Genomic DNA, 25,029 nt, shown 5'->3' with positions numbered 1-25,029 from the left:
GTGGCTTGGAGAGAGGAAATTCAGTGGGTGATCTTGAGAGACCCGGGCAACGAAGTGCTAGACTACTCTCTAGCAAAAACCCTGAATAGCCATCACCTCTGGAGCTCAGCAGCTCTCAATACTTTGGCTTATTTTCTTAAAAAAGTAAAAACCCTGCCACAGATAATGCCAAAGGAAAGCCAACACCTGAGCCACATGTTCTAGAAGGCTCCTTGGCTATTTTACATATGAACAAGCTATCTTGGTAGTCCTGGGGTCAGAGAGCAGAGGAAAGGGCTGGCAAAGCCACTGGTTCACTGAGGAATTAATATGTAGGTGGGTTCAGACCTCAGAAACTGGCTTTACCTGAACTATCTCAGACACGTGGGTGAAGGACATTTGCTAGTATAGACACATTCACAGTTACAAAGTCTGAAGACTAATCAGACCAAGCAACACACCAGAAGGGACTGTACTGCCATTACGTGTACATATCCCTAAGGCTTAACCTAGAGAAGACATTTATTTACACAAAGTAGATGGACACCAAGTACAAGAAGGACAAATTAATTCTCTTGTAAATAGCTGCTAGATCAGACCAAATCTGGGACTCATTCATGGAGCTAAAACAAAAACAAGCAGGCTGAGGATGATGTGGGGTGTCGTTTACTTGGCTTAGCAGGGAGTGGCAGAAGAGGGACGGGAGGCAAACCTTTTTCCACTGGAGTATGAGAAGGACGATGAAGACCACAGACTTTTCAAAGATCATGATCACGATGTAAAGGGCACACTGCCCTACCCAGGCCCCACATTGCAGAGGGTCTCCTGCAGGGACAGGCAGGTGCTTAGCCATGTGGGCCCAGGATCTGAGTAGGACAATACCGCCACCCAACCTCCTTGCATCTCATAATGAACCCTCACAGCCCTATCTGCATCCCAGAATCCTTGCTCCAAGGTACTTCATGAGTCCCTAAGGCTCTACAAATCACTTCATTCTAAAAGAGCCAGTGCTCTGAATAGTCAGAATTCCTAATTTGGACATACCAGAATGTTTTTCTTAAAAAAAAAAAAAAAAAAATTCTAGGATAGAGTTAAGAGGCACTAAAGTTAGTAAGAGCTCACTGCTGGCTCTCTGTCCACTGGCAGCAGAAGCTGAGTGAAGCAAGAGTGCTATTATTATCTGCAGCTGATTTTTCTCAGTGGCTGGTGGTATCCCTCTCCACAGTGAGACTGACAGTGTGATTATAAATGCAGTAATCAACTTCTTTGTCCATTTTTCTCCTTTGTGCCACTCACTTCTTATGTATCCCCACCATCCCTGCTGACCTCAGCCCTGAGTACACCAGTCTGACCTAGAGAAACTAAGATTCCAACCGAATTCATGTAAAAGAATGACCAGTTAATGCTTTTCAGGGCCTTTTCATAGAATTAAAAGAAAAACAATTTTGGGGGCAACCTAATTAATTTTTGGGTACTTTCTAACACCTTGGCTGGGACAATGAAGATAGACACCCTCTTGACAAGGAGGTAGCAGAAACCGGCTGATGCCAGCAGCTATGACACAGGCTTGTCTGTGACTTTGTTAGGGCTATGCTTAAGAAAAGACTGGGAAGGGCCCAACAGTCCACAATGGGGCCTGCAGGGCCTCTAGAATGCTTCAAAAAGAGACCCAATGAAGGTTGGAGAACCAGCCTCTCTTTAGAGGATGACTAATAGCACACAGAAGTTTAGAACAGACCTCCTCAAAGTGGGAGACGGGTTACAGGGCCTTATCCTAGAACCTCAACCAGCACAACCTGCATTCCACTGACCAGAACAGCACCAAATTAGCATTTTAGGGAGGCCCTGAGAAATCTCCAACTTCTCACTTGATTATTCTGCTTCCAAAGCAATCCCAGGCACTCATGCTGCAGTCCCAGGCAGTCCCAGGCAGTCCCGCAGCCCTGCCTGGGCCTGCAAGCGGAACACAGTGGAAGAAGTGAATGCCTTTACAAAGCTGTAATGAACAAGCAACAGACCATGCTGTTTCCTTTTCTGGACAATGCCAGGAGAGAGACAGAAAGCACGCAGAAACACACTAACTGCCTATTCTAAGACCTTCCTGCTCACTCCCTCCACTGGAGCAGGGTACCTGAGACCCAGCAGAGCATCTCAGAAGTGCCATCTCTCTTGGCAAGGCTGCTAACAGGAGTTTTGCAATGCCTTGGTAAGCCACGTGACTTTACTGAGGAAAGTTCACTTGAACAGGAGAGTAAACTATTTGCCAAAACTTTTAGGCAATAATGGTGATATCCACATAGGAAGTCCTGGTGGGAAATGTCTGAAAAGGATCTGGTATGTCTGAAAGTACACAGACAAGTGACACCATTTGTTTACTGTTACAAGAACATTTACTTGCTCAGAGTGAACATTCATTCCATCTGGCTAAAAGCTATGAATAAGTGACGAGAGATATGTTTTTCCTCTTCTGAGTTTGTCTGTATAGTGGAGTTGCCACTGCCTTTTGTTTTTTTGATACCAAAATAAAAATGTTGAAAGACACAGAAGAGGGAAAAAAAAAAAAAAAAAAAGCATGTGTCCAGCTGACAAATACACCACCCCCCTCCGTGTACCCAGGGCACAGGTCACTGAAGCTGGACTGAGTGGACACATGACAGTTTGTTTGCTTATTTCTGTTCCCTTGAGAGGTTTTCAAATGCTCCCTAAAGTCAGTCTCTACAGGACAAATATGGCCAATAAGCATGGCCAGTGTGCCCTGCTTCTACTGTAGTAGACAACCTCAGGTTTGTTCTTGTGAATTATTCCCTCAGGCTAAGTTGTAGGAATAGGGGCCAAAAGAAGGGAACATATATGTGTTGAGAAGCTTCTAGAAAGGGGCACTTAGATGGGCAAGCAGGAAAGTCTGTGGCTGACTGTGCCACCGGACACCACCTTGTTTTCAGGGCAAGAGAGGCTTAGTCATCAGACTACAGATACCACCTATCACCCAGAAACTGTTCACCCCTCAACCCAAACACTGTGGCTTATGCTCCAAGTCCTATGAGCTCTTCTAGGAACAAAGCATGCTGTCTAGAGAGTAAACCCCTCTTCTTTGTTTACCTGTGGGGCCTGCACAGAGCTCCTGCCTCAATGGACAGGTGAGTTTCACAAGTATAGAAGGAAGAATAATGGTCCTGTGAAGATGTCCACATCCCAATCTCCAAAACCCACGATATGGTGTAACCTAGCCAAGGGGGAATTCGCTGTTAATGGAATTAAGGTTGCTATTCAGACTTTAAGTGGAATATCTGGAGTGTTCAGGTGAACTGCGGGTAATCACAGGGGTGCTTCAAGGTGGAAGGTCAGGCTGGTATACTATGAGAAGAACTCAGTTGCTGTCTTTGAAAACAAGAGGGGGAGAATCATGAGCCAAGGAACTCAGACAGAACTAGAGGCTGGACAGGGCAATAGAACAACCATTCTTATCACCTCCAGAATGATCCAGCCCTACTGATGCCTTCATGTTAATTCAAGAAAACTGGGTTAGACTTTTGGAGGAACTACAGATAAATCACTTGGGTTGTCTTAAGCCTGTGTTGATTTGTCACAGCAGCAACAGAGAACAACGACAACTGACAACTACAAAGCAGCAGACAGTGGGGGGATAGTCTGTGATGGAGGACTTGGGATGGTCCTTGAAAAAAGGGCCATTCTCTCTGAAGACTATGAGTCCTAGCAGCAGTGACAGAATTAAGGGAATGGGCCAAGAGGACAGGGCCCACACACAGCCACCATCTTATTCCTCTCTCCCCATCCTTGGGGAGACAGACAAAACTTGCTTCAAAACAGGTGGCATACTGCGACCAGACCTGACCCCTGTTCTCAGTCAACAGGTGACTGTGGGGAATCCACACGTTCAGCTCCAGCTACTGTGGAGCTGATAGCTCTGCCTTCCAGAAGAGATCTCAACAGCAGAGGGGCACTGTGGGCAGCACTAATGGAGGTAGTGACACTTTTAGGACTCCTGGTATAGAGGACACAAAGCCTGCAAAAATGTCCTCACTAGGTATGTTATTTAATTCCTCTAGTTGCCTGTTTTATAAATGAGAATTATGTCAAACTGGTCCACACGGGCTGTGGCCATTTCTGTCCCGCAAGCTGAGACCTCTATGATTTGGGTGTTTCAGAAGTCTTCCCCTGAGTCTTGAGCACATGCTGTTTAGGGCACTATCTTAAGTCAGTGACTCACTGGCATCAAGTAACAGGCTAAGAAAAGTCCTCCCCTAAATTCACCGTCCATCATTGAGGATAAACAATTACTTAAGATTTCTAGAAATACCCAAGGCACTCCACAGCCAGCTCCACCAATGTTGTGCCCTTTGAAACTGTCAGTCCCTCAGAGATCTTCAACCACCTAGAAGTGAGTAGTCTCTGGGCCCAGAGCCCTGAGTTGTTTGGAGGGCATGACAAGGAATGGGGAATGTGGGTCCAGATATTTACCCACAACCCTCGTGGCTATCCTGGTGCCCCCTTGTGGTGAAGAGATACTAACACTGCTCCACAAGAGGAGCTCCTCACTAGCAGCGCCTATCAAGGCCGCCTTCAACTTTTTCTCATGCTTACAGCCAATATGAAAACAGTTTCTTACTCAAGATGTGACATGGGGGTCTCACAAGATAGGCTAGTACCCACAAGATGCTGGTCTGAAGCCTTGTATCTGAGGGAGGACAGAGCTCATATCTGAGAGACTGGGACATCCAGATGCCAGGTGGGTGACAAGCCTACAGTCAGTAGGCAAGGCAACTTGACCTCAGAAGGGATGCACACTCTAGTACTTGCCACGTAAGCTCTAATCTGTCAGCAGGGTAATCTGGTGACAGGACAAACACAGCTGTGTGGCAGAGAGAGGGGCCGGCTTTCACCTCTCTATGGACTGCATTCCCAAATGAGAGCTGCTCCCATATCTCTAACGTAGCGGGCAAGTAAGAGGAGATCTTTAGGAAGCTCAGTAGAATGCAGTGGTCTTGCAGCCCTGCAGGTGGGACCGCAAGTACCTTTGGTAGAAGGGCTGTCTCCTGGCCTCTGCCACTTTCTCTCACAAAAAGGTGAATGTCTTGGGAGTGAAGTACTTCCTTCATGCCCCCAGGAAAGTGACACTCAGGGCCTAAAACAAACCCCTTCATGTTTACATAGGGAGACAGCCAACACCTCCAAAAGCTCCAAATTTCCGAGCTACCCAGGGCAAGCAGTTCCCCAACATGTCCTACCCAGTGTCCATGGACATTACCATATTCTCCAAAACGCAGGGATTCCCACTGCTGCCACTCCACCAAGACACTGACGGCACGTACGCCCACGTAAATGAGAAGCATGCCTACAGTGGCGTCCAGAAGAAAGTTGATGAGGTACCTAGAAAGAGAGGCCATACCAGCATGGTCAGGGAACAAAAGCCACTAAGCTGGGACCTTAGTGCAGCACTTACAGGGTCAGAGATCAAGGCTAACAGGCTCAGCCTTTGTTTGGCTTTACTGGGGGAGAGTGGTACCCTTATATGTATTTATGCAAGAGACTACAGGAATGGTGGCTTCCATCTCCAGGTTGTCTGGAAAGGTGCTAAAATTAAAAACTTGAAGAACGGGAAAGAGAAGGACAAAGAAACTTTATAAACTTCAAATGTGTGTATGTGCCAAGGCCAAGATTCAACAGAAGACAGCATTCCTGGAAGTAGCTAAGGAAACTGAGAAGAAAACAAAACCCAATTGACAACAATAAATCCACTAAATGATTCTGCTCATTCCTGACGGTTCAGGCCACACAAGGTTGTACAAGTATGCCCCTTTCCCAGGGCATTCAAGGAAAATGGTTTCTGAGACTTCTTAGACAAGCAGGCAGGGCCACATGGCCGCATGTTCATTCATGTCTGTAATCATGTGTACAAATAGTGTTTTTACTTTTTTTGTAGTGGTACTGGTGATGGAACCCAGCACCCTGAGAAAAGGGCAGAGGATAGGAGGAAGGAGAGGCATGCCAATAGTGACCACATATTCTTAAAAGGTTTGTTTCCCTGTGCCTGACAAAAAACAAGGGTAAAGCCCCTTGTTTACCTGCCCTCTCTCAAGGGCTCTATTATCCAGATCTAGCTGAGCATCACTGGACACAGGCTCCAGTTATCTAGGGTAGAATAAGATGGAAATGAGGTCACTGAGGCAGGTACTGACCCTCTGTGATACCACAGGGTTATGAACTCCCTATAGATAAACTCAAGGATAATGCAAGAGTTGGCTTTAAGGAATTTTCAAGCTGCTAAGGCCTGAGACAGTTCATGCAGACTAGCAGACCTCTGTCCCACTCTGGACTCTGTGATGTACATAACGCTCCAATTTGGGAGCAGCATACTGTGCTTGGTCCCCAGAACCTGGAAAACTAGCAATGAGAGGGAGGTAGGCAGCTTGCTCTTCCTCCTTAAAGACACAAGGGGTCACTCTCAGACAGAGTCACATCGAATAATCTCAGCTTCCGAAGCAATTTCGATTCTAGCCAGGAGGCTACTGCTCTGACACTTATATCTAATTGGTGTGGAATGCTATTCACACCTGCATTTCCACATCTGAGATAAAGCCTAAATGATAACAAGGACAATGGGTAGCTATAACCAGTCTTGCATTCATTAATATACCTGTCAAATAATCCTGATCCTACTGTGTGCTGCTCTTGGAAACTAAGACCAAATTTTACAACCTGTATTCAGCATAGATGATTCATTTAGGCATCAGAACATCACGGGGCCTTGCACACAGACTGGTTTAAGCCCAGCTCCACCATGTCTGCACTGTGTGAACTTTCCTGTGCCTCCAACTTGAAGTTGCAGATTGGAGGTAAGAGTTGGGACTGGGGTTATGCTCTGTCTGCTTGGGGAATAACCACCCCTCCTCACAGTAAGAAGTACAGTATTTTAGGGCATGGTTATGGTTTCAGACACACTGCTTGGGCATCCTGTACAGGGCAGTCTACACTGACAAACAGAACAGGGATGCCCTTTTGATCAAAGAGGTCAGTGATGCTCGACACAACTGCCTGTGAGCATCTCACACCACAGCGAAATGGCATGTGCTTGTACCTGGCACAGAGTCAATCTTGCAGTGTTAGCCTGTTCAGCTTGGGGGCTGCTGGGAGCATGGGACCACTAGGGCACTAGAAAGACAAAGGATTGAACTTGGACTGGTTAACAGAAAGCCAGTGCACAAAGTCACTGTCAAAGTCCTGCGAGCCAACCAAATGAGTATATATAAACACATGCAGGCATGCACAGGATGAAGTGAGGGAAATCCAGAAGGGAAGGGATGGGTGCCTCCAAGCTGGAGGGCTGCACTAGCTTGGGAAAGGAGGGCCAGTCCGTATTTCAATTGAGGTCAAATTCAGATACAAGCAACTCACAGCGAGCAAGGGTCCTCTTCAGTGAGATCTGCTAGGTACACATTTGCGAAGTGGATGAACAGCATCCCTATGGCTTGTTTGGAAGTGTCTAAAAACCTGCATAAAACAAAACCAGCAAGTGTTACCAACCTGCCAGGACAGCAGCAACCACGTTGGGGAAAACAGACCAAGCCTGTGGACAAACCTCAAAACTATCCCTACACCCAGAGGCAAGGAGACATCAAAGGTAACATGCATAAGACACAAACAGCCTCAGTCTCAGTGTTTGTGGTGACCTAACCATGAGAGCAGGACTAAATGCCCAGATTTGGGAGAATCAGTGATGGAGCCGGTACAAATAAGACTGCTCAATATACGGCAGTAATGTCTTTAAGAACCAGCAAGTACTGTGTGACAATTTACAATTGACATGACGATGAAGCTTCTTCTGAAGGGCAGTGAAAAATTTGTTAGCACAGGAGTAAGCTTAGTTAGCCCATACTGTTAACCCAAAGCCTGCCTGACTCCTTCCAAGTGACTTACTGACTAGGAGTTTTGCCCCTGGAATCTATTTCTGAAGCTTTACCACCATATAGTGAACATGGCTGCAGGGCCATCCTACACAAATGAGTATGTTGGACACTTGATCTCTACCCCTGACCAAGAGTCCCAACCAACAGGTAACTTCCTGAGTGCCAGGCATGTAAGGAGTGTCTTGTTTTTTGATCCCAGAACCCCCCACTGAAGTCCAATCCTTCACTGTCCTGGGTGATGGGAACAGCTTTTGTTCTAAAAAGGTGATTGTAGTTCCTAGAATGCTTTTGGCTGGGAAGCCACTGAAAGACTACGCCCTGATTGTACCAAGAGCTACCATACTCCAGGAGAGAAGACAGGCTGCAGACTCAGTTGACACAGGACCTGGAAGCAGCGAACTAATGAACTGGTGCCCAGGGAGGATGGTGTGCTCTAAAGCATGGTCATAGAACTGTGCTCAGGAACATCCCAGCTCACTGAACCTCTCTGTGTAGCCATTCACCTGCACCCTTCATAATAAACCAGAAAATGGAAACACTGTTTCCTTCAGTTTTGAGTCACCCTGGTAGGGGGTGTTCTAAGGGTCTCTGATGTATGCATGACTAATCTCCAAGTAAATTTGTGTTTGATTACACATACAGACTGTAGAAGTCAAGAATTTAAGCATAATCTCGTTACAAGTTGAGATGAAGAAGCCCACAGCAAAGGCTGCTCCATTTGTATTGTCTTCCATCTTCCAGTACTGAAAGCAACATTATAAATAAAAGTAGAGGTCAAACGTTTTTAAAGAAACAGAACTGTCTTCATATTATACAGCATTTCTAATAATTAACTCAACTGAGGGATTCCACATACTTTATATGATATGTAGTTGCTGCTATTCTACGCCCCACCTATCCCAACACATCTCCACCAATCCCCAAACCAAAACCCCAACACAGTAAAAAAGCTTTCTAGGGGCGAGTCGGCACTTTGGTACTTACCATATCCTCCAAGGTCGTCTTTCATGCTTTGGTTCTCTGAAGCGTTTAACTGAAAGAACAGACAGACATCAGTAGTTTCTCAAACCAACAGCAAGTAAATACATAAGTTGGGTTATCAGTCTACTTGTTATTTACACTGCTAAGTTAAAATGCTTAGTCTGCTAGCACCGGGTGGCATGTTTTGATCAGGGAAGGTTACTGGGAGCCTGTCCTACTGTCTGTCAGCACGGACTCTTCAGAACTAGATACTTATTAAAGCGTGACTCCTCACAGTGTGTAGACCTGCATTTTCTTCTTGTGTCAAAGCTCACTTGGGTCATTACTGGAAACAACAAAGGACAATGTGGTGCTCCTAACTCTAGCATATAAGGACAGTCCACCCGCTTATCCTGTGGTTTACTCTCGACCTGAGGCCAGGCACTGGAGGATACAAATGAAAAGCCAGCAGCCTAGGAAAGAGGGGAGAGCTATGAAATCATGCAGGATGAAAAGTGCTAGAGAAGAGACAAATCTGAGGCTGGGAGCAGTAGTTATTAGGACAGGCTTCCCTAATGAAAACAATCAAGCCAAGTCCTCAAGGCTGAGTAAGAGCTTGCTGCAAGACCAGAGAGGAGACACTGAGGAGACACAGCTACGGAGCTCGCAGGTACAGCAACAGAGCACAGCAGTGTGTTTAGAATAATTTAATTTGCCTCGTCATAGTACATAACTACAAGGGCTGTTGGAGGAGCAGCAAAGAGGATGACAAATTGAAGATGGGCCCCATGAGGGGGGAGGAGGTCCTGAGTGCTGGGTCAGGAGGGCAGGAATGAATCCTGTAGGGAAGGAAAAGCCAGGAGTCTAAGCGGAGTCAACCTAGAAAAGCTGTCCTGAGGGCTGTGCGGATGATGGATTTCCCAGGTGACTGCAGTGAGAAAAGATGCTGGCTGTGCTCACAGCTATAGGGAAGAGGTAGCAACAACTGGCTCAGCCTTGGCTGGCAAAGGTGTGCACCCATGCCCAAGTTGTGCAGGCACACTGTCTAGAATAGAGGAAATAAATTTCCCCACTACACGTGCCCCTGGAGCTCTTAGCAACATTCCATAACTAATACAAACACCGGAAGTACTGCCTGTGTGATATTTACCCACACCAAAGTGCTAAGAAAGAAACAGACTGACTCAAGCCATGAAAGATCCCTAATCAGAACTGGTGGCAGGAGAGAACCAACTTCTGGAGAAATCTCAAGCTGCCAAAGGGACTGCAGCAGCAGAAGGATGGTGAAAGGGAAAATGGAATGCAAGTCAATAAATCCTGCTCTCTGAATAAATACAGCCAGTCCACATTTGGCAGGGCAAGGCTGCCTGTACAAAGACTGAAATAACAAGCCTGGTGTTTCAAATCATGTGGATAGAGAGACTGAAAAGCTGGTGGAACTGTAAGGAAGTCTGTTGTGTCCTTGACACATTGTAGACCCCAAACCTCAACCATGCCAAAAAAATCTCAAGCTGAAGTCAAGAGGCTCTATTGGTTTGAATGGCTCTTGAAAGCAGGTTTTTCCCTAGAAGCAGGCCAAGTTTCACCGAGGGGCCAAGGTTTACAAGAGAATGGTCTAGAAACTTCCCACCGGGGCCAGAGCCACTTTATGCTTATCAGTTATGTCCTCACCATTATTATTATTTTTATTGTTGTTGTTGTTTTGTTTTTTCAAGACAGAGTTTCTCCGTGGCTGTCCTCAAACTCAAGAGATCTACCTGCCTCTGTCTCCTGAGTACTGGGGTTAAAGGTGTAACCACTACCATCTGCTTCTATCTTCACCGTTATTAAGGACATCAAATACTCAAAAAGGAGAGTGTTCTAATTTCTACAAGATAAACACATAGGTATCAGAGAAGCTATAATTTTCCTTCAAATGGCTTATAGAAAGAGATTACACACTACCTATGTTAGATTATAATTATATATGTTATATGTTAAATAGATTACATAAAATGATATAATTAAAATACAGTATAACTACACATAAGTATAAGTGATTATAATAGACCTATTATACTACTATATTAATGTGATGTATGGATAAAGGGAAACAATGGTGATACTATGGATGAATCCCTACTGACTATATTTGGAGATAGTGCTTTTGAAGAAGTAATTAAAGTAAAGTGAGATCCTCTGGGCGGGTCCTAACCCAGTATGATTAGTGTTTTTGTTTTTAAAGAAGAACCCAGGATACAGATGTATGAGTGTACCAAGAAAAGGTCATGCAAGGACATAGTAAGAAACAGCCATCCAAGCCAGGAGGTGGTGGCACACACCTTTAATCCCATCACTTAGAAGGCAGGGTAGGTGGGTCTCTGTGAGTTCGAGGCCAGCCTGGTCACAAAGCAATTTCCAGGACAGGCAGGGCTACACAGAGAAATCCTGTCTCAAAAAACAAAACAAAACAAAACAAAACAAAACAAAACAAAACGTAGTCATCTGTCAATTCCTCAGATAATTGGGAATTGATCAACTTCAAGACCCAGACCCAGCTATACCACTGTTGCGCATATACCCAAAGGATGCTCCATCCTACCACAAGAACACTTGCTTGACTATATTCATTGCAGCTTTACTCCTAATAGCCAGGAACTGGAAATAACCTAGATGTCCCTCAGCAGAAGAAGATACAGAAACTGTGGTACATTTACACAATGGAGTATGACTCAATTGTTAAACAAAAAACAAAAGAAAACAAAACAAAAAAACCCCAAACAAACCAAAAACCCAACATCATGAATTATGCAGGCAAATGGATGAAACTAGAAAAAACAACAACAACAACAACAAAAAAACATCCTAAGTAAGGTAAACTGGACCCAGAAAAACAACTACAGTTTGTATTCACGTAAGTGGATATTAGTGGTTAAATAAATGATAATCAAGCTACAATCCATAGACCCAGGGAGGTTAGGTAAAGAGGAGGGCTTTTGAGGGGAAGCATGGATCTCCCTGGGAAGGGGAAACAACAGATTTTTCAAGTGAACTAGGGAAAAGTGGGGATGGGAGCAGGAGAGATCAGCTGGTGGGAATGGGGGATGGACAGCTGTAACTGAAGGTGCACTTGGGTGTGTGTGTGTGTGTGTGTGGAAGCCTTCCTGGAGTCTATGAGGGTGACCCTAGTGAGCACCTAGTAATGCAGGATACGGAGTCTGAACTGGCCCTCTTTTGTAGCTAGGCAAAGCTTCTGGTGGTAGGACTGGGCTACATTCAGTTGAGTTTTCAGCGTTCCACAGAGATTCCTAAACAACCCAGGCTGATCCTAGGACAGCCAGGCTATCAGAGGGTTGCTATCTTAAAACTGACGGTGGGGCCCCATTTCCAAGGATAACATCCACACAGCTCACTGAATGTAGAGAGGTGGAGCTGGTGCCCGCATGGAGCCTTCACCTCTATGTTCTAGTCTCTTTGGCATGGGCTTGTACTCTGTATCATATAGAAAAGAAATCTGAACAACAACCCAGACACAAAATCCTTGACCTACAATCTGCCTGCCTGCAGGATGCACTGGGGCAACGGTGGCCCAGAACCTGTGAGAGTGGCCAACCAGTGACTAGTTTAACTTGAGGCCCGTGAGGGGAGACCCAGGCCCTACACTGTCCGGGTGGCCAGGCCCAGGGACCTAGGGGAGAACAACAACAACAAAAACAAAATGAAATGACTTTTAATGATAGTCTGCTATACTTATAGATTGGTGCCTTTTCCTGTCATCATCAGAGTGGCTTCCTCTGGCAGCAAATGGGAGCAATGCAGAGACCCACAGCCTGAAATTGTGTAGAGTCTAGAAACTTGAGGTATCTATCAGGTTCCTCCCCTTGGAGACTGCGTAGCTCCATTGAAGAGGGGGTGGAAAGACAGTAGAAGTCAAAGGAGATGGAGGACATCTGGAAAATATGGCCCACTGAATCTACTAAGCACAGCTCATGCTCATGTGGCCTCATGGAGACTGAACCAGCAAGCACAGGGCCTGCACCAGGTCCTCTGCATGTATGTTATGGCTGTTATCTTGGTCTTTTTGTGGGACTCCAAACAGTGGGAATGGTTGTATCTCTGACTTTTTCCTGCTCTTAAGATTCTTTTCCTCCTATTGGGTTGTCCCGTCTAGCCTTGATATGAGGGCTTTTGCCTTGTCTTATTATATCTTGTTTTGTCCTGTTTGGCTGTTGTCTCTTGTAGGCCTGCTCTTTCCTAAAAAGGAAGCAGAAGAGGAATGGATCTGGGGAAGAGGGAATGTAGGGAGGCAGTTGGGAGAAGTGGAGAGAGGGGAAACTTGTTGGGATATATTGTATGACAGAATAATCTATTTTCAATAAAAATTTAATTAATTAAAAAAAGAGATATGCATCTGCAGGCCCCGGTGAGAGGCCTTAGAAGAAAGGAAACCTGCTAACTAACCCTTTCATCTTGGACCTGACCTTCCCAGAACTGAAAGAAAATATAAATGTCTATCATTTAAGCCACCCAGTCTCTGTACTGTGTTATTATAACCACCAGAGCAAACTCATTCATGTAGAAAGATAGTAATTGGAGAACAAGGTAAGGGGCATTTGAGCATTCACCATATTACAATTTAGGCTTTTCAATAGGCCTAATGTCTCCTGTTTAAAAAGCTGGAGAGAAAATATACTCAGAAGAATGAGCTCATGTTACCAAAGTTCACTTAGTAAGTCTATCAAAGAATTAACAACCCACATACTTTTACATTACGTTCCCTGAAGTGCAAGGTAGTATCCTACAAGTATTAATGTTGACGTATCAAAATGTTTAGGATGTCACTGTAATACTGTCACATAAAACCCTGGAAATACACTGTCAATAAACATTAACGGGGATAAGTATACATAATAGGACACACATATATTTTAATCCTAAAATATGTAGATCTAGACAAAATTAATAACTTAATAGGGAAACACTTTTAAATTATATTAATAAATTAATACACATATAAATATATACATATACACATGAACTTTTTTTTCTAGACAGAGTTTCTCTGTGTAGTTTTGGCTGTCCTGAAATTCACTTTGTAGATCACGCTGACCTCGAACTCTGCCTCTGCCTCCTGACTGCTGGGATGAAAGGTGTGCACCATCACAACCAGCTAACATATGAACTTTTATGTAACATGCCCCTTTCAGGAGGAAATGCAACAGTCAAAATCCTTGCCTTGTTTACATGGGATGGTGGCTGAGATACAGCATATATCAGTGTTGTGAAGGTGAACTCTGCAGCAGGGCAGAGGACCTGGGGGGCAGGGTGTGATCTGTTTGTGAAGGGTTCAGGTAATCTGAGGAAGGTGCAGAGGAGTTTTCACACTGAAGCAGGGCAAGTGCTTCTCTTTTTTGCCTGTTAAGATGGATGGATGCTAAACTGAAGTTCACTTAGCTTTCTCCTGCTGCTGTGCTGACAGCAACCTAAAGAGGGCAATGTGGGAGTAGGGAGACCCATGAGACACCCCGGGCCAAAGGAGAGCACAGTCACATGTGCCGAGGATGCTGAGGAGAAGAACGATTCTAGCTGCTTTGTAAACCTTGAGCTAACAGAGTTAGCTATGGTCATAAAGGATGGCGGGGAGGCCTCTGTTGGTGGGAATTTAAACTTGTCCTGTGGCATCTTGCATTTCATTTGAATGGGAAGTCTCTCTGCAGGTAAAATGCCAGGAGCTCCAGAAAGGACAAGTGATCTCTCCATTAACTGTGACTCTGCAGAAGGAAGAAACTTGATAGAGCAAAGAGGCTAAGGCAAGGTGTCACCCACCCACCCACAACACACCCCTTGGGGCAAGGCTCAGGGTGGAACAGGCAGGGTAGGTCAAGCTCCCCAGAGCTGGAAGCAAAGGCTCCAGGAGTTTGAAAGTGCCCTTCCAGGGCAAGAGGAAGAGGAAATGGCAGCAAGCTAGAGACTTCTGGCACTGGAGGCCAGCAGCACTAAGTGAAGCCCTTTCTCTCACACAGGTTCTTTCCTGTTGCTTTAAGGACTCCAAACCCCTTTAAGGCCATGGAGAGGTCCTGAGCAGGCTCCTGACTTTTTGTGTACACATGGGTCCCAAGCCTCTAAAAGAATGGTCAGGACTCTGGGCTTCAGAGACAGAGGTGGTTTTGAATCCTGTCTCTGCCTTTAACTTGCAAATTAGTACACACACACACACACACACACACACACACACACACACACGAAGGGGGGGGAGAAATGAATAGAAAGGGGGGAGGGAGTACCTTTAAGAACTACCAGCTTATCGAGATTAAAGGACAGCATACAAGATTAGCATATAACATGAGCTCAGGAAAGCAAAGTTCATTCTACCATCCCTACCTCTCACTCTGTATTCCCTCTCTTCCCTGGGTTCATCTTCCCAGTCATAGGCTGTGCTGCACCCTACAACTGGCCTCAGCAGCATATTATCTGGGCTATAACCTGACCTCTCCATGCCAGTCAACACCTTTCTTCCTTTTCTGCAGGCCTAGGAGCTTAAGCCTCCCCAACTCTGCTCTCTACTCTTCCGATCCTTTCAACAACCTGAACACTTTCTCAACCCTTTGGAAGCTGTTCTTCTCCTAGGCTTCCATGCTGAGGACTTGGCAGTTTCCATACCAGCCGCTGACAAGTCTTCTGGACACACCCCTTTCCTCACGATTTGTATTGCTGTGCTGACAGGCTTCCCTGCTCCTCCACCAGCCAGTGTTCACACTTGAAGTGAATGCTCACAATGTACTAAAACAGCTCCCATCTCCTCTAACTGTACTCACTTTTGAACTAAAATACACCATTTAGAAAATGTGCACATACAGGAAATACATAAAATTCAAGGAATCCTGTTGTTTTGTTGTTGTTTTTTTTTTTTGAGATAAGATGTTGCTGGAGAGCCCCGGCTGGCTTTGCTTCTCCCTCCTTCTATCTCAGCTTCTCAAGCATGAGGATCACAAGTATGCAGACTATAGACAGTCCCATTTTTTTTTATAACATTTAAATGAAAATATTTTTTCAATTTCTTTCAACTTTATGACTCAGGTGGATCTGTTGTAAGTAGCATATAGGTGAATTCCCCTTGAAATCTAGTTGGTAATTGTAATAAGCTTAAAGGTAGTGCTCTAATCTCTAAATAGCCCACTTCCTCTCATGACCACGCTGAGAAGCAATTCAATCAACCACTGACACCTCCTGTCATATAGGCAGTGACTCATGATGGTTTACATCACACACAGCATCGAAACAACAGCATTTCAGGTATGAGAAGACAGTTATGCAGAAGCTACCTTCCAAGAGTGACCTTTTAAATAACCCGAGAACCACACCACAGGAAGAGACATCACATGCCTGTCCGTCCAGCATGAGTCATCCTCAGAAGAGGGAAGGATGAATTGGCTGGGCCTGTTGTCAGGGCAGAAAATTCAGGCCACATCCACTCACCACAATCAACAATCACCTATGAGGACATGAAGGTCCAAGCTGAAGTCAACTGACACAGCTATCTGAGTCAAACTCATTTCTCTTGGCCTTTGTCTGGGGCAGAGATGTCAAGGAGACAGTATCAGATGCCACCTTTGACCATACTTTTCCAAAAATTAGATAAATAACCTGCTCAGAGCCATACTATGTTTTATGTAACAAGATAGAATACTGTTTTGTTCATTAAGCAACTCGTCCATCTTTCCATCTACTCATCTGTCCATTTATTCACCCACTCATCCATTCAACTGGCACTGGCCTCTCTAAAATATAAATAGAATTATGCTGTCTCCTCTTCACTTAAAATACCCATGACACATAAATTCATCAAATTTCACACTTAAGATGTGTATATTTTACTTTAGTAGATAATCCCTTTACAATTATAAACACACAAACACAAAACCAGCCCATGACTTTCCCTAGTATTTAGAGTAAAGGGCAAGCTCCTTGTGTAGCCAAGGTCCCACATGGCAGGAATACTGTTCATTCTTCTGACCCGACTCCCACTCCCTCCAGCGCACAGGCCTCCTCTCTGCACCAAGCACCCACATTCCATCTTCTTGTCAGCAACCCTCTGCTCCACATGAACAAGCAGATGTCATCCACTTATCCTGTCCTGGTTCTCAGGTCACCTCCTTGGAAGCCTCTCCAGACACCCACATCTGCTGGTGTGCAACATGCCCATTCCTCAACCTCCTGCTTGATCCTATTACTGTACTTAGAAATTATCATGGTTTTTCTCTCTTACTCCTTTTGTTACTGGAGACAGAACCTAGGGCCACATGCATGGCAGGCAAGCACCATGCCACTGAGCGGCATCTGCAGCCCTGTTGTATTTAGTTTTGTATTTTGACTTTGAGACAAAGTCTAAGCTAGTTTCATGTAGGCCTAGAATGTGCTTTCTAGCCCAGGCAGACTCTGAAATCAGGATCTTCCTGTCTCAGCCTTAAGAGTAGTTGGGACTACTGACTTGAGGCAGCAGGCCTGGCTTCTGTGTTTTCTGGGCTATTTGTCTTATTTTCAATAGCATATCATCTCTGTAGGGTCAGAAGCTTCTGCTCAGATCAACCTTATTCACCACTGGCACTTAAACAAAGCCTGGCTCACATCAGGTAGCTGAATAATATTTGCCGAACAAAGGAATTTATTTAGATTCTCACTCATACTCCATCTCTTGAGGATTGTGTGGATATTTATTTTGATTTCAATTAAGTTCCATGAATTTTCATGATAGGTTCTTTCAGTTTAGCTTCAGAGACTAAAATTGCTTTGGTCTTCAACAAAGAAAGGTGCCAGCAAGAATGCCAGAGGACAATTACCCCCAAGGGCAGGGCATAAGGAACTGGTCCACAGGGTTTTAATTATGGTGTCTGGCCTTAGAAGGCAGAACCAGAGGACTAGGTTTTTAACCAGAAGTGTTCATGAGTAGTTTTCTTAATCAGATAAGGTTCCATGTTAACCAAATTTAGACTTCTTATACACATATTCAGTTAAGGGCTAAGAGGGAAATAATGACCTCTCAAAAAAACTAAACTAGTAAAAGTGCTTACTTTTCTGAACACAGTCCTTGAAGCCACAGCTTCCCCTGGGAAGGGACAGTGATGCCTACTGCTAATTATAATGATCCAAATAGAAGTGAATCCCGGCATTATCTGCATAGCACCTCACAAGGGATTCTGTTTGACAGAAAGAAGTAACAGCTGATAAATATTCAACAAGAGAAGAAGACTTCCTTTTCACCAAGATTAACAAAGATTAACAGATGTAGTAAGAATTGAGAAACAGGTATTGCTGGTGAAGAAATAAATGATAAAGGTGGGGAAGAATGTTTGTGATCCTGGTATCCGGAAAAACTCAGGCCAAAGGAGGCACTTCGCTGGTGTCAGGGTGCCCTCAGTGACATGAACTTTCTTGGGCCAGAAATGCTACAGGTAGATGTGTCTCCAGTGCAGCTTTGGGTCCTGGTTGGGGAGGCAGAGTGATAAGGTCTTCAGGATGCAGTCTGACCTAAGAAGCTCAAAAGTCACAGGAGCTCAAAACCTGTGACTACTTCCTAAGGGGGCTGGAGGGCTGTGTAACTCTGCCCTGGGTACTGATGGAACTCCAAGTAGGAACATGCTGTCCTGAAAAGACTCTCTCCCAGTTAACCAGTGTGTTTGGGCAGCAGGAGACATTCTAGGCATGCAACTCATGAAGGCATGATGCATCTTCCGTCTCATGTCACCTCTGCACTGCTATCTTACATGCCCTGGACAAAATAAAAAACAATCCAGAAACTTTAGTCTCATAGTGAAGTGTGTGTGTGTGTGTGTGTGTGTGTGTGTGTGTGTGTGTTCTATCAACACACAGATCATACGAAAAGTTAGGAGGTACTCTGGAAATATGGTGATTGTTTCATCTGGAAATAAAGCATGACATAGGAGATGTGATTGTGTGTCAATCTGACAAGGGGTGGGCTTGTATCTTTAGTTGTGAGCCTAGCCTTTAACAGCTGAGCCATCTCTCCAGCCCAACAAGGGGTGGGCTTGTCAACTTGACTGCATCTGGAATTAACTTATACCCAAATGTCTGGGCATTTACCTATGAGGGATTTCTTTCTTCATTAAATCATTTGAGTTGGCAGACACATTTCTAATACATATCTTCGAAGTCAGAAGATCCATCTTTAACCAGATCTTTAACCTGGGCCACATCTTTTGCTGGCAGCCTATCTAAGGACATGGAAGAAGGAAGCTTTTGCTCTTTGCCTGCTTGTTCTCGGCTCACTAGCAAGTTCATTCCTTCACTGGCATTACAGCCTACTTCTTCAGCATTCCAGTGTATACTGAAGACCAGATGAGACATCCACCCTCATGGACTGAACAGCTATTGGATTCTTGGACCTTCTGGTTGGTGGACTAGTTGGACCATAGCCTATATGCTATTTTAATAAATCCCCCCAACACACACTCAATCTAGAAGTTCTATTCCTCTAGAGAACCCTGACTAGTACAGATTTTGGTACCAGGAATGGTTCTACAGCAATAGAAGTATGGGATGAATTTATTTAAGTACCTGGAACAGGCTTTCCAATTTGTTAACACCTACAGCTCCTCTCCTAGGAACTCAGAGAGTACTAAAAACCCATGGTGTGAACCATTTTACACACTTAAGGAGACAAAAGCATTTGATTATCTTGATTTACCAACTGTGAGAGGCAACGAATTTGGTGACTCTGTATATAAGTTTTGACAACTTGCAGAAAATAAAGAAAATGATGATGCTGGTTGGTTGCTCCTAATATCTCTGGATAAATTGACAAATGAAAAGAATGAGCTCCATGAAAAAATTAACCAACTTCTAGAATCTCACAATTTGGCAAAAGACAATGATAAACTCAGTAATAAAACTGACCAGCTCCAGCTCCAGATGTACATCAAAAGTCTAAAAGGTTTCTAAGTGTTCCAGAAGAGAATATTCTCTCCAGTGGCCAGAAAGCTCAAGTTGAAATAAAACCAACGCCTCATTATAAGGTTGGCTAAATTACAGAAAAAAATAAAATAAAATAAAGTCCTAACCTTGGAGAGTTGTTGTCCACTAAAGTAACATTAACTGTCAATAAAGAGGATCCTGTAATTTGGGATGGGGATGTGTGAGAGGACCCTGTTGAGGCTGAGAACTTTGAACCATCAGATTCTTCAGGGTTTATCTCACCTGAAAAAGTTTCCATTCTCAGCAGATGTGCTTCCGTCCCGACCACTGAAATATTGCCATTTCTGCCTTTGAGAGAGGAAATTAATCCTTTATTCTCTGCCAAATCAGAGAAGAATTCCTCTGAAGGAGAAGCCAGGCAAGGTAATACTGATGTCCCTCAGGGCTCACCAACAGTTGCCTATAGATTTATAAGGAGACTTAAGGCTAAGCAGGCTTTTAGAGCGGAGATAAGAAAGTGTAGTTCACAAGGAGGTGTGCTACACTATTAAGGAGCTTTAATGAGTTTGCTAATTCTCAAGCAGAAAGCCCGGGGAATATGAATGGGAATGGATTTTTAAGGGTGTGAGATAATGGTGGAAGGAACATAAAATAGGGTCAGGCTGAGTTTATTGATATGGGCCCACTGAGTAAGGTTCTAGATTTAATATGGATGACTGCACTGTAAAAAAACAAAAACCAGGACTGGAGAGACCGTTGAGAGGTTAAGAGCACTGGCTGTTCTTCCAAAGGTCCTGCGTTCAATTCCCAGCCATATGGTTGCTCACAATGATCTATGATGAGATCTAGTGTGCTCTTCTGGCATGCAGGCGCATATGCAGGCAGAACATTGTATACATAATAAATAATAAATCTTTTTTAGAAATAAAAAAAAAACAAAAAAATAAAAAGGTGTAAAAATTTTGTCTGACTGGTAGATGGCCTGCTGAGAAGGAGCTGGAGATTCCTGATATCCATTAGTGTTGATGAAGAGATTTTAATGCTCAGGTAAACTTCAATTCTAGAGTGGATATGCTGTGCAAAACCTAATTCTCCACATGGGAAAGGCTCAGAAGACAAGGTCTTCACTAATCTTGTAAGATACAAAATAATGACACATTTGACAAGCTTTGTTGTTGCCTTTTCTCTTGTGCCACACCTCAGGGCTGGAACCGCTGCTGTCCAGTTAGTTGGATTAAATGCTATGGGTTTAGCTGGGACCTGAAGTAGGAGGGGCCAGGTGGTAGTCCTGGATTGCCAAAGGCAAGGTGGTCATAGTTACTGTAAAGGGCAATGTCCATAATGCCCTGATAAATAATGGGGCAGAACAGGCAAACTGAATTTTACAGTGTCATGACTTGCACAGACCTTTTACTGGCCAGTCAAAATGGTGTTTCCAGGTATGAAATGGTAAGAAGCCTGCTGCATTTTTGTTTGATCTGCGTAAGTGAAAAAATTCTCAAACAAATGAAAGAAAGGCTACACTGGACCATGGCAAAAGGTAATCTCAGCCCATGAACCAATTTCCACACCTAAGTCAGTTTGAATGAAGGGAGATGGCCAGGTTTCTCTGAAGAAGGACTTTGATAAGAACCTACAAGTTTTACTGTCCTTACTCAGAGAGATCAAAGGCCTTTTACAAGGGTAATAGTACTGGAGAAAAAGGAAAATTTCTGTTGTCTACTGGATATTTGCTCTGAATTAACAGTGATTTTATGAGCACCAAGAAACACTGTGGCCCTCCAGTTAAAGTTTGGGCTTATGGAAGTCAGGTGATTAATGGAGTTTTGGCTGAACTCTGACTCATAGTAGGTCCTCTGGCTCCCTGAACCCATCCTGTGGTTATTTCCTCAGGCCCAGGATATATAATTGGGGTAGATATACTTAGGAGTTGGCAGAATTCTCATACTGGTTTCTGGACCTGTGGAGTGGGGACTATTATGGTTGGAGAGGCTAAATGGAAGCCTTCAGAGTAGTCTCCGCCAGGGAAAACAGGGACTCAAAGCAGTACTGCACCCCTGGAGCAGCTGCAGAACTTAGCGCCCCATCAAGGACTTAAAGATGCAAGGGTGGTGGTCCCCACTGCTTCTCCCTTTACCTCTCCTAGCTGGCCAGTGCAGAAGACAGATGGATACAGAGAATTACAGCTGACTGCTGAAAGCTCAAGCAGGCAGTGATTCTGACTGCAGCTGCTGTTCCAGAGGTGATGTCCTTACTTGAGCAAACTGACTCATCTCCTGGTACACGGTATGCAACTATTGATCTAGCAAACAGCTTTTCTCAGTACCTGTCCATAAAAATCACCAGAAGCAATTTGCTTTCAGTTGGCAAGGCCAGAAGTATACCTTTACAGTTTTACCTCAAGGATATATTAACTCCCCAGTCCTGTGCCATAACTTAGTTCAAAGGGATCTTGAGCATCTGTCCAACAAAATACCACATTGGCTTACTACATTGATGACATTATGCTGATTGGACCAGGTAAGCAGGAGGTAGCAACCACTTTGGATCCAGTAGAAGTACATATTTGTATCAGAGGATAGGAAATAAATCCAACCAAAATTCAAGTCTTCTACACAGTGAGATTCTTAGGAGTTCGATGGTGTGGGGCATGTAGAAACATTCCTTCTAAGGTGAAGGGTAAGTTACTGCATCTGGCCCCTCCCACCACCAAGACAGAAGCACAATGTTCAGTGGGCCTGTCTGGATTCTGGAGATGGCACAATCCTCACTTGGACCTGTTATTCCGACACATATACCAAGTGATTCAGAAAGCTGCTAGCTTTGTGAGGGGCCCGGAGCAGGAGAAGGCTCTTCAACAGGTCCAGGCTGCTACGCAGGCTGCTCTACCACTTGGACTATATGATCCAGTAGACTCAAAAGAACCTGAGGTGTCAGTGACCTCAGGTTAGGGATGCTGGTTGAAGCATTAGTAACAGGCCCCTATAGGTGAACCACACAAGCGGCCCTTGGGGTTTTTAGAGTGAAGTTCAACCATCATCTGCAGACAACTGTTCTCCCTATGAGAGAAAGCTCTTGACCTACTATTGGGCTTAAGTAGAAACTGAACATTTGACAATGGGCCACCAAGTTACCATCTGACCCACAGAGTCATAGAGTAGGAAATGCACAGCACCAATCTATTATCAAATGGAAATAAATGGTATATATGTGACCTGGCCCAAACAGGTCCTGAGGGCTCAAACAAGTTACATGAAGAAGTTGCTCAAATGCCTATGGTTTCTACTCTGTCACAATGCTATCTGCTGCCAAGCATGTACCTATGGCCTCATGGGCTGTTCCCTATGCTTGGCTGACTGAGGAGAGAAGACTTCCATGGTTTACTGATGGTTCTGCACATGATGCAGGCACCACCCAGAAGTGGACACCAGCAGCATGACCCCCTTGCTGGGGGCCACCTGGAAGACATTAGTAAAGAGAAACTCTTCACAGTGGGCAGAACTTCATGGCCATACGTTTTGTTTGGAAGGAGAAATGGCCAGATGTGCAGCTGGTCACTGATTCATGGACTATAGCCAATGGATTTGCTGGATGGTCAGGGACTTGGAAAAAGCATGACTGGAAAACTGATGAGAAAGACATGTGGGGAAGAAGTATGTGGATAGATCTCTCCAAACAGGCAAAAGATATGAAGATACTTGTGCCCATGTAAATGCTCTTTAAAAGGTGACTTCAGCTGAGAAGTTCAGTGATCAAGTGGACAGGATGACCTGTTCTGTGGATAGTCTGTCCTTTCCCCAGCCATCCCTGTCACTGACCAGTGGCTCAGGAACAAAGAAGCTATGTTGGTAGAGAAGGGAGTTATGTATGGGCTTGACAACATAGACTGCTACTTGTCAAGGCTGATCTGGCAACAGCTGCTGCTGAGTGCCAGATCTGCCAACAGCAGAGACCAGCACTGAGCCTCAGATATGGCACCATTCCCCAGGATGGCCAGCCAGCAACTTGCTGGCAAACTGACTATACTGGACCACTTCCTCTGTGGAAAGGATAATACTTTGTCCTTTCAGGAGTAGATATTTATTCTGCTTATGGATTTGCCTTTCCTGCACTAACACTTCTGCCAGAACTACCATACACTGACTTACAAAATGCCTTCTCTACAGTCATGGTCTCCAATACATTATTGCTTCTTACTAAGGAACTCATTTCACAGGGAGAGAAGTGCAGTAGTGGGCCCATGATCATAGAACCCACTGGTCTTACCATGTTCCCCACCATCCTGAAGCAGCTGGCCTGAAAGAAAGATGAAACAGCTTTTTGAAGACACATTTATAGGACCAATTAAGTGGCAGAAGCCGACAGGATTGGGGCAGGGTTCTCTAGAAAGTGATTATGCTTTGGCTCAGCAGCTAATATATGATATGTATTGTTTTTGTTTCTCTATAGCCAGAATACACAGGTCCAGGAATCAAGGGTGGAAAAGGGAATTGTTCTACTCACTATCACTCCTGGTGACCCACTAAGAAAAATTTTGGTTCCTGTTCCTATGACTTTAGGTTCTCTTGGCCTAGTCTTGGTTCCAGAGCAGGACATGCTCCTGCCAAGAGCCACAACAAACATTCCACTGAACTAGAAGCTCAGACTTGCTCCTGGACACTTTGATCTTCTGATGTCACTAAGTCAACAGGCTAAGAAAGAAATAACAGTGTTAGGAGGGGTAACTGGTCCAGATTATCAAGGGGAAATTGGACTGCTTCTACACAATGGAGGTAAGAAAGACTGTGTCTGGAGTGCATGGAGATCCTTTAGGATGTCTCTTGGTGCTATCACATCCTGTGACAAAGGGAACCTACAACAGCCTAATCCAGGCAGGATGACAAAGGGCACAGGCTCATCAAGAATTAAGGTATGGGTCACTCCTCCACAACAAGAGCCAAGACCTGCTGAGGTTCTTTCAGAGCAAATAGAGAATGGGTGGTAGAGGAAAGTAGTCATAAATACTGGCTAAGCCCATATAACCAGCAGTAAAAACAAGGATTATAATTGACATAAATGTTTCTGCCTTATTTTAAAAATGTATTCATGCAAATATTTGTGCTTTCTTCCCTCAATTCCACTATCATGTACTGTCATCAACTAAAAGAATATCAGTGGTTGTCAAATTTGAGATGCTAAAAGAATGTCCCTTAAGAGGAATTTCTACCTGTTCTAAATTTATAAGGCATTTGTGGTTGTATGAGGGATAATTATTATC

At 44.4% G+C, this 25,029-nt stretch overlaps 1 protein-coding gene across 1 annotated transcript in view; it reads right to left on the bottom strand.

Moving 5' to 3' along the window:
* Stimate (STIM activating enhancer) overlaps positions 1 to 25,029 on the bottom strand; it is a 49,953-nt gene that overhangs the window by 3,526 nt on the left and 21,398 nt on the right. Inside the window, exons 2-5 of the mRNA XM_055612475.1 lie at positions 8,889 to 8,937; positions 7,393 to 7,488; positions 5,246 to 5,367; positions 692 to 804 (exon numbers count right to left, since the gene is read on the bottom strand). Of these exons, the coding sequence (XP_055468450.1) occupies positions 692 to 804; positions 5,246 to 5,367; positions 7,393 to 7,488; positions 8,889 to 8,937 (380 nt within the window). The remainder of the gene's footprint in view (positions 1 to 691; positions 805 to 5,245; positions 5,368 to 7,392; positions 7,489 to 8,888; positions 8,938 to 25,029) is intronic.

The sequence above is a fragment of the Psammomys obesus genome, unplaced genomic scaffold, assembly GCF_907164565.1.
Source record: "Psammomys obesus unplaced genomic scaffold, mPsaObe1.curated_primary_1811, whole genome shotgun sequence".
Lineage (NCBI taxonomy): Eukaryota > Metazoa > Chordata > Mammalia > Rodentia > Muridae > Psammomys > Psammomys obesus.
The sequence above is the reverse complement of the archived record's forward strand: the minus strand, read 5'-3'. Positions and strand labels throughout refer to the sequence as shown.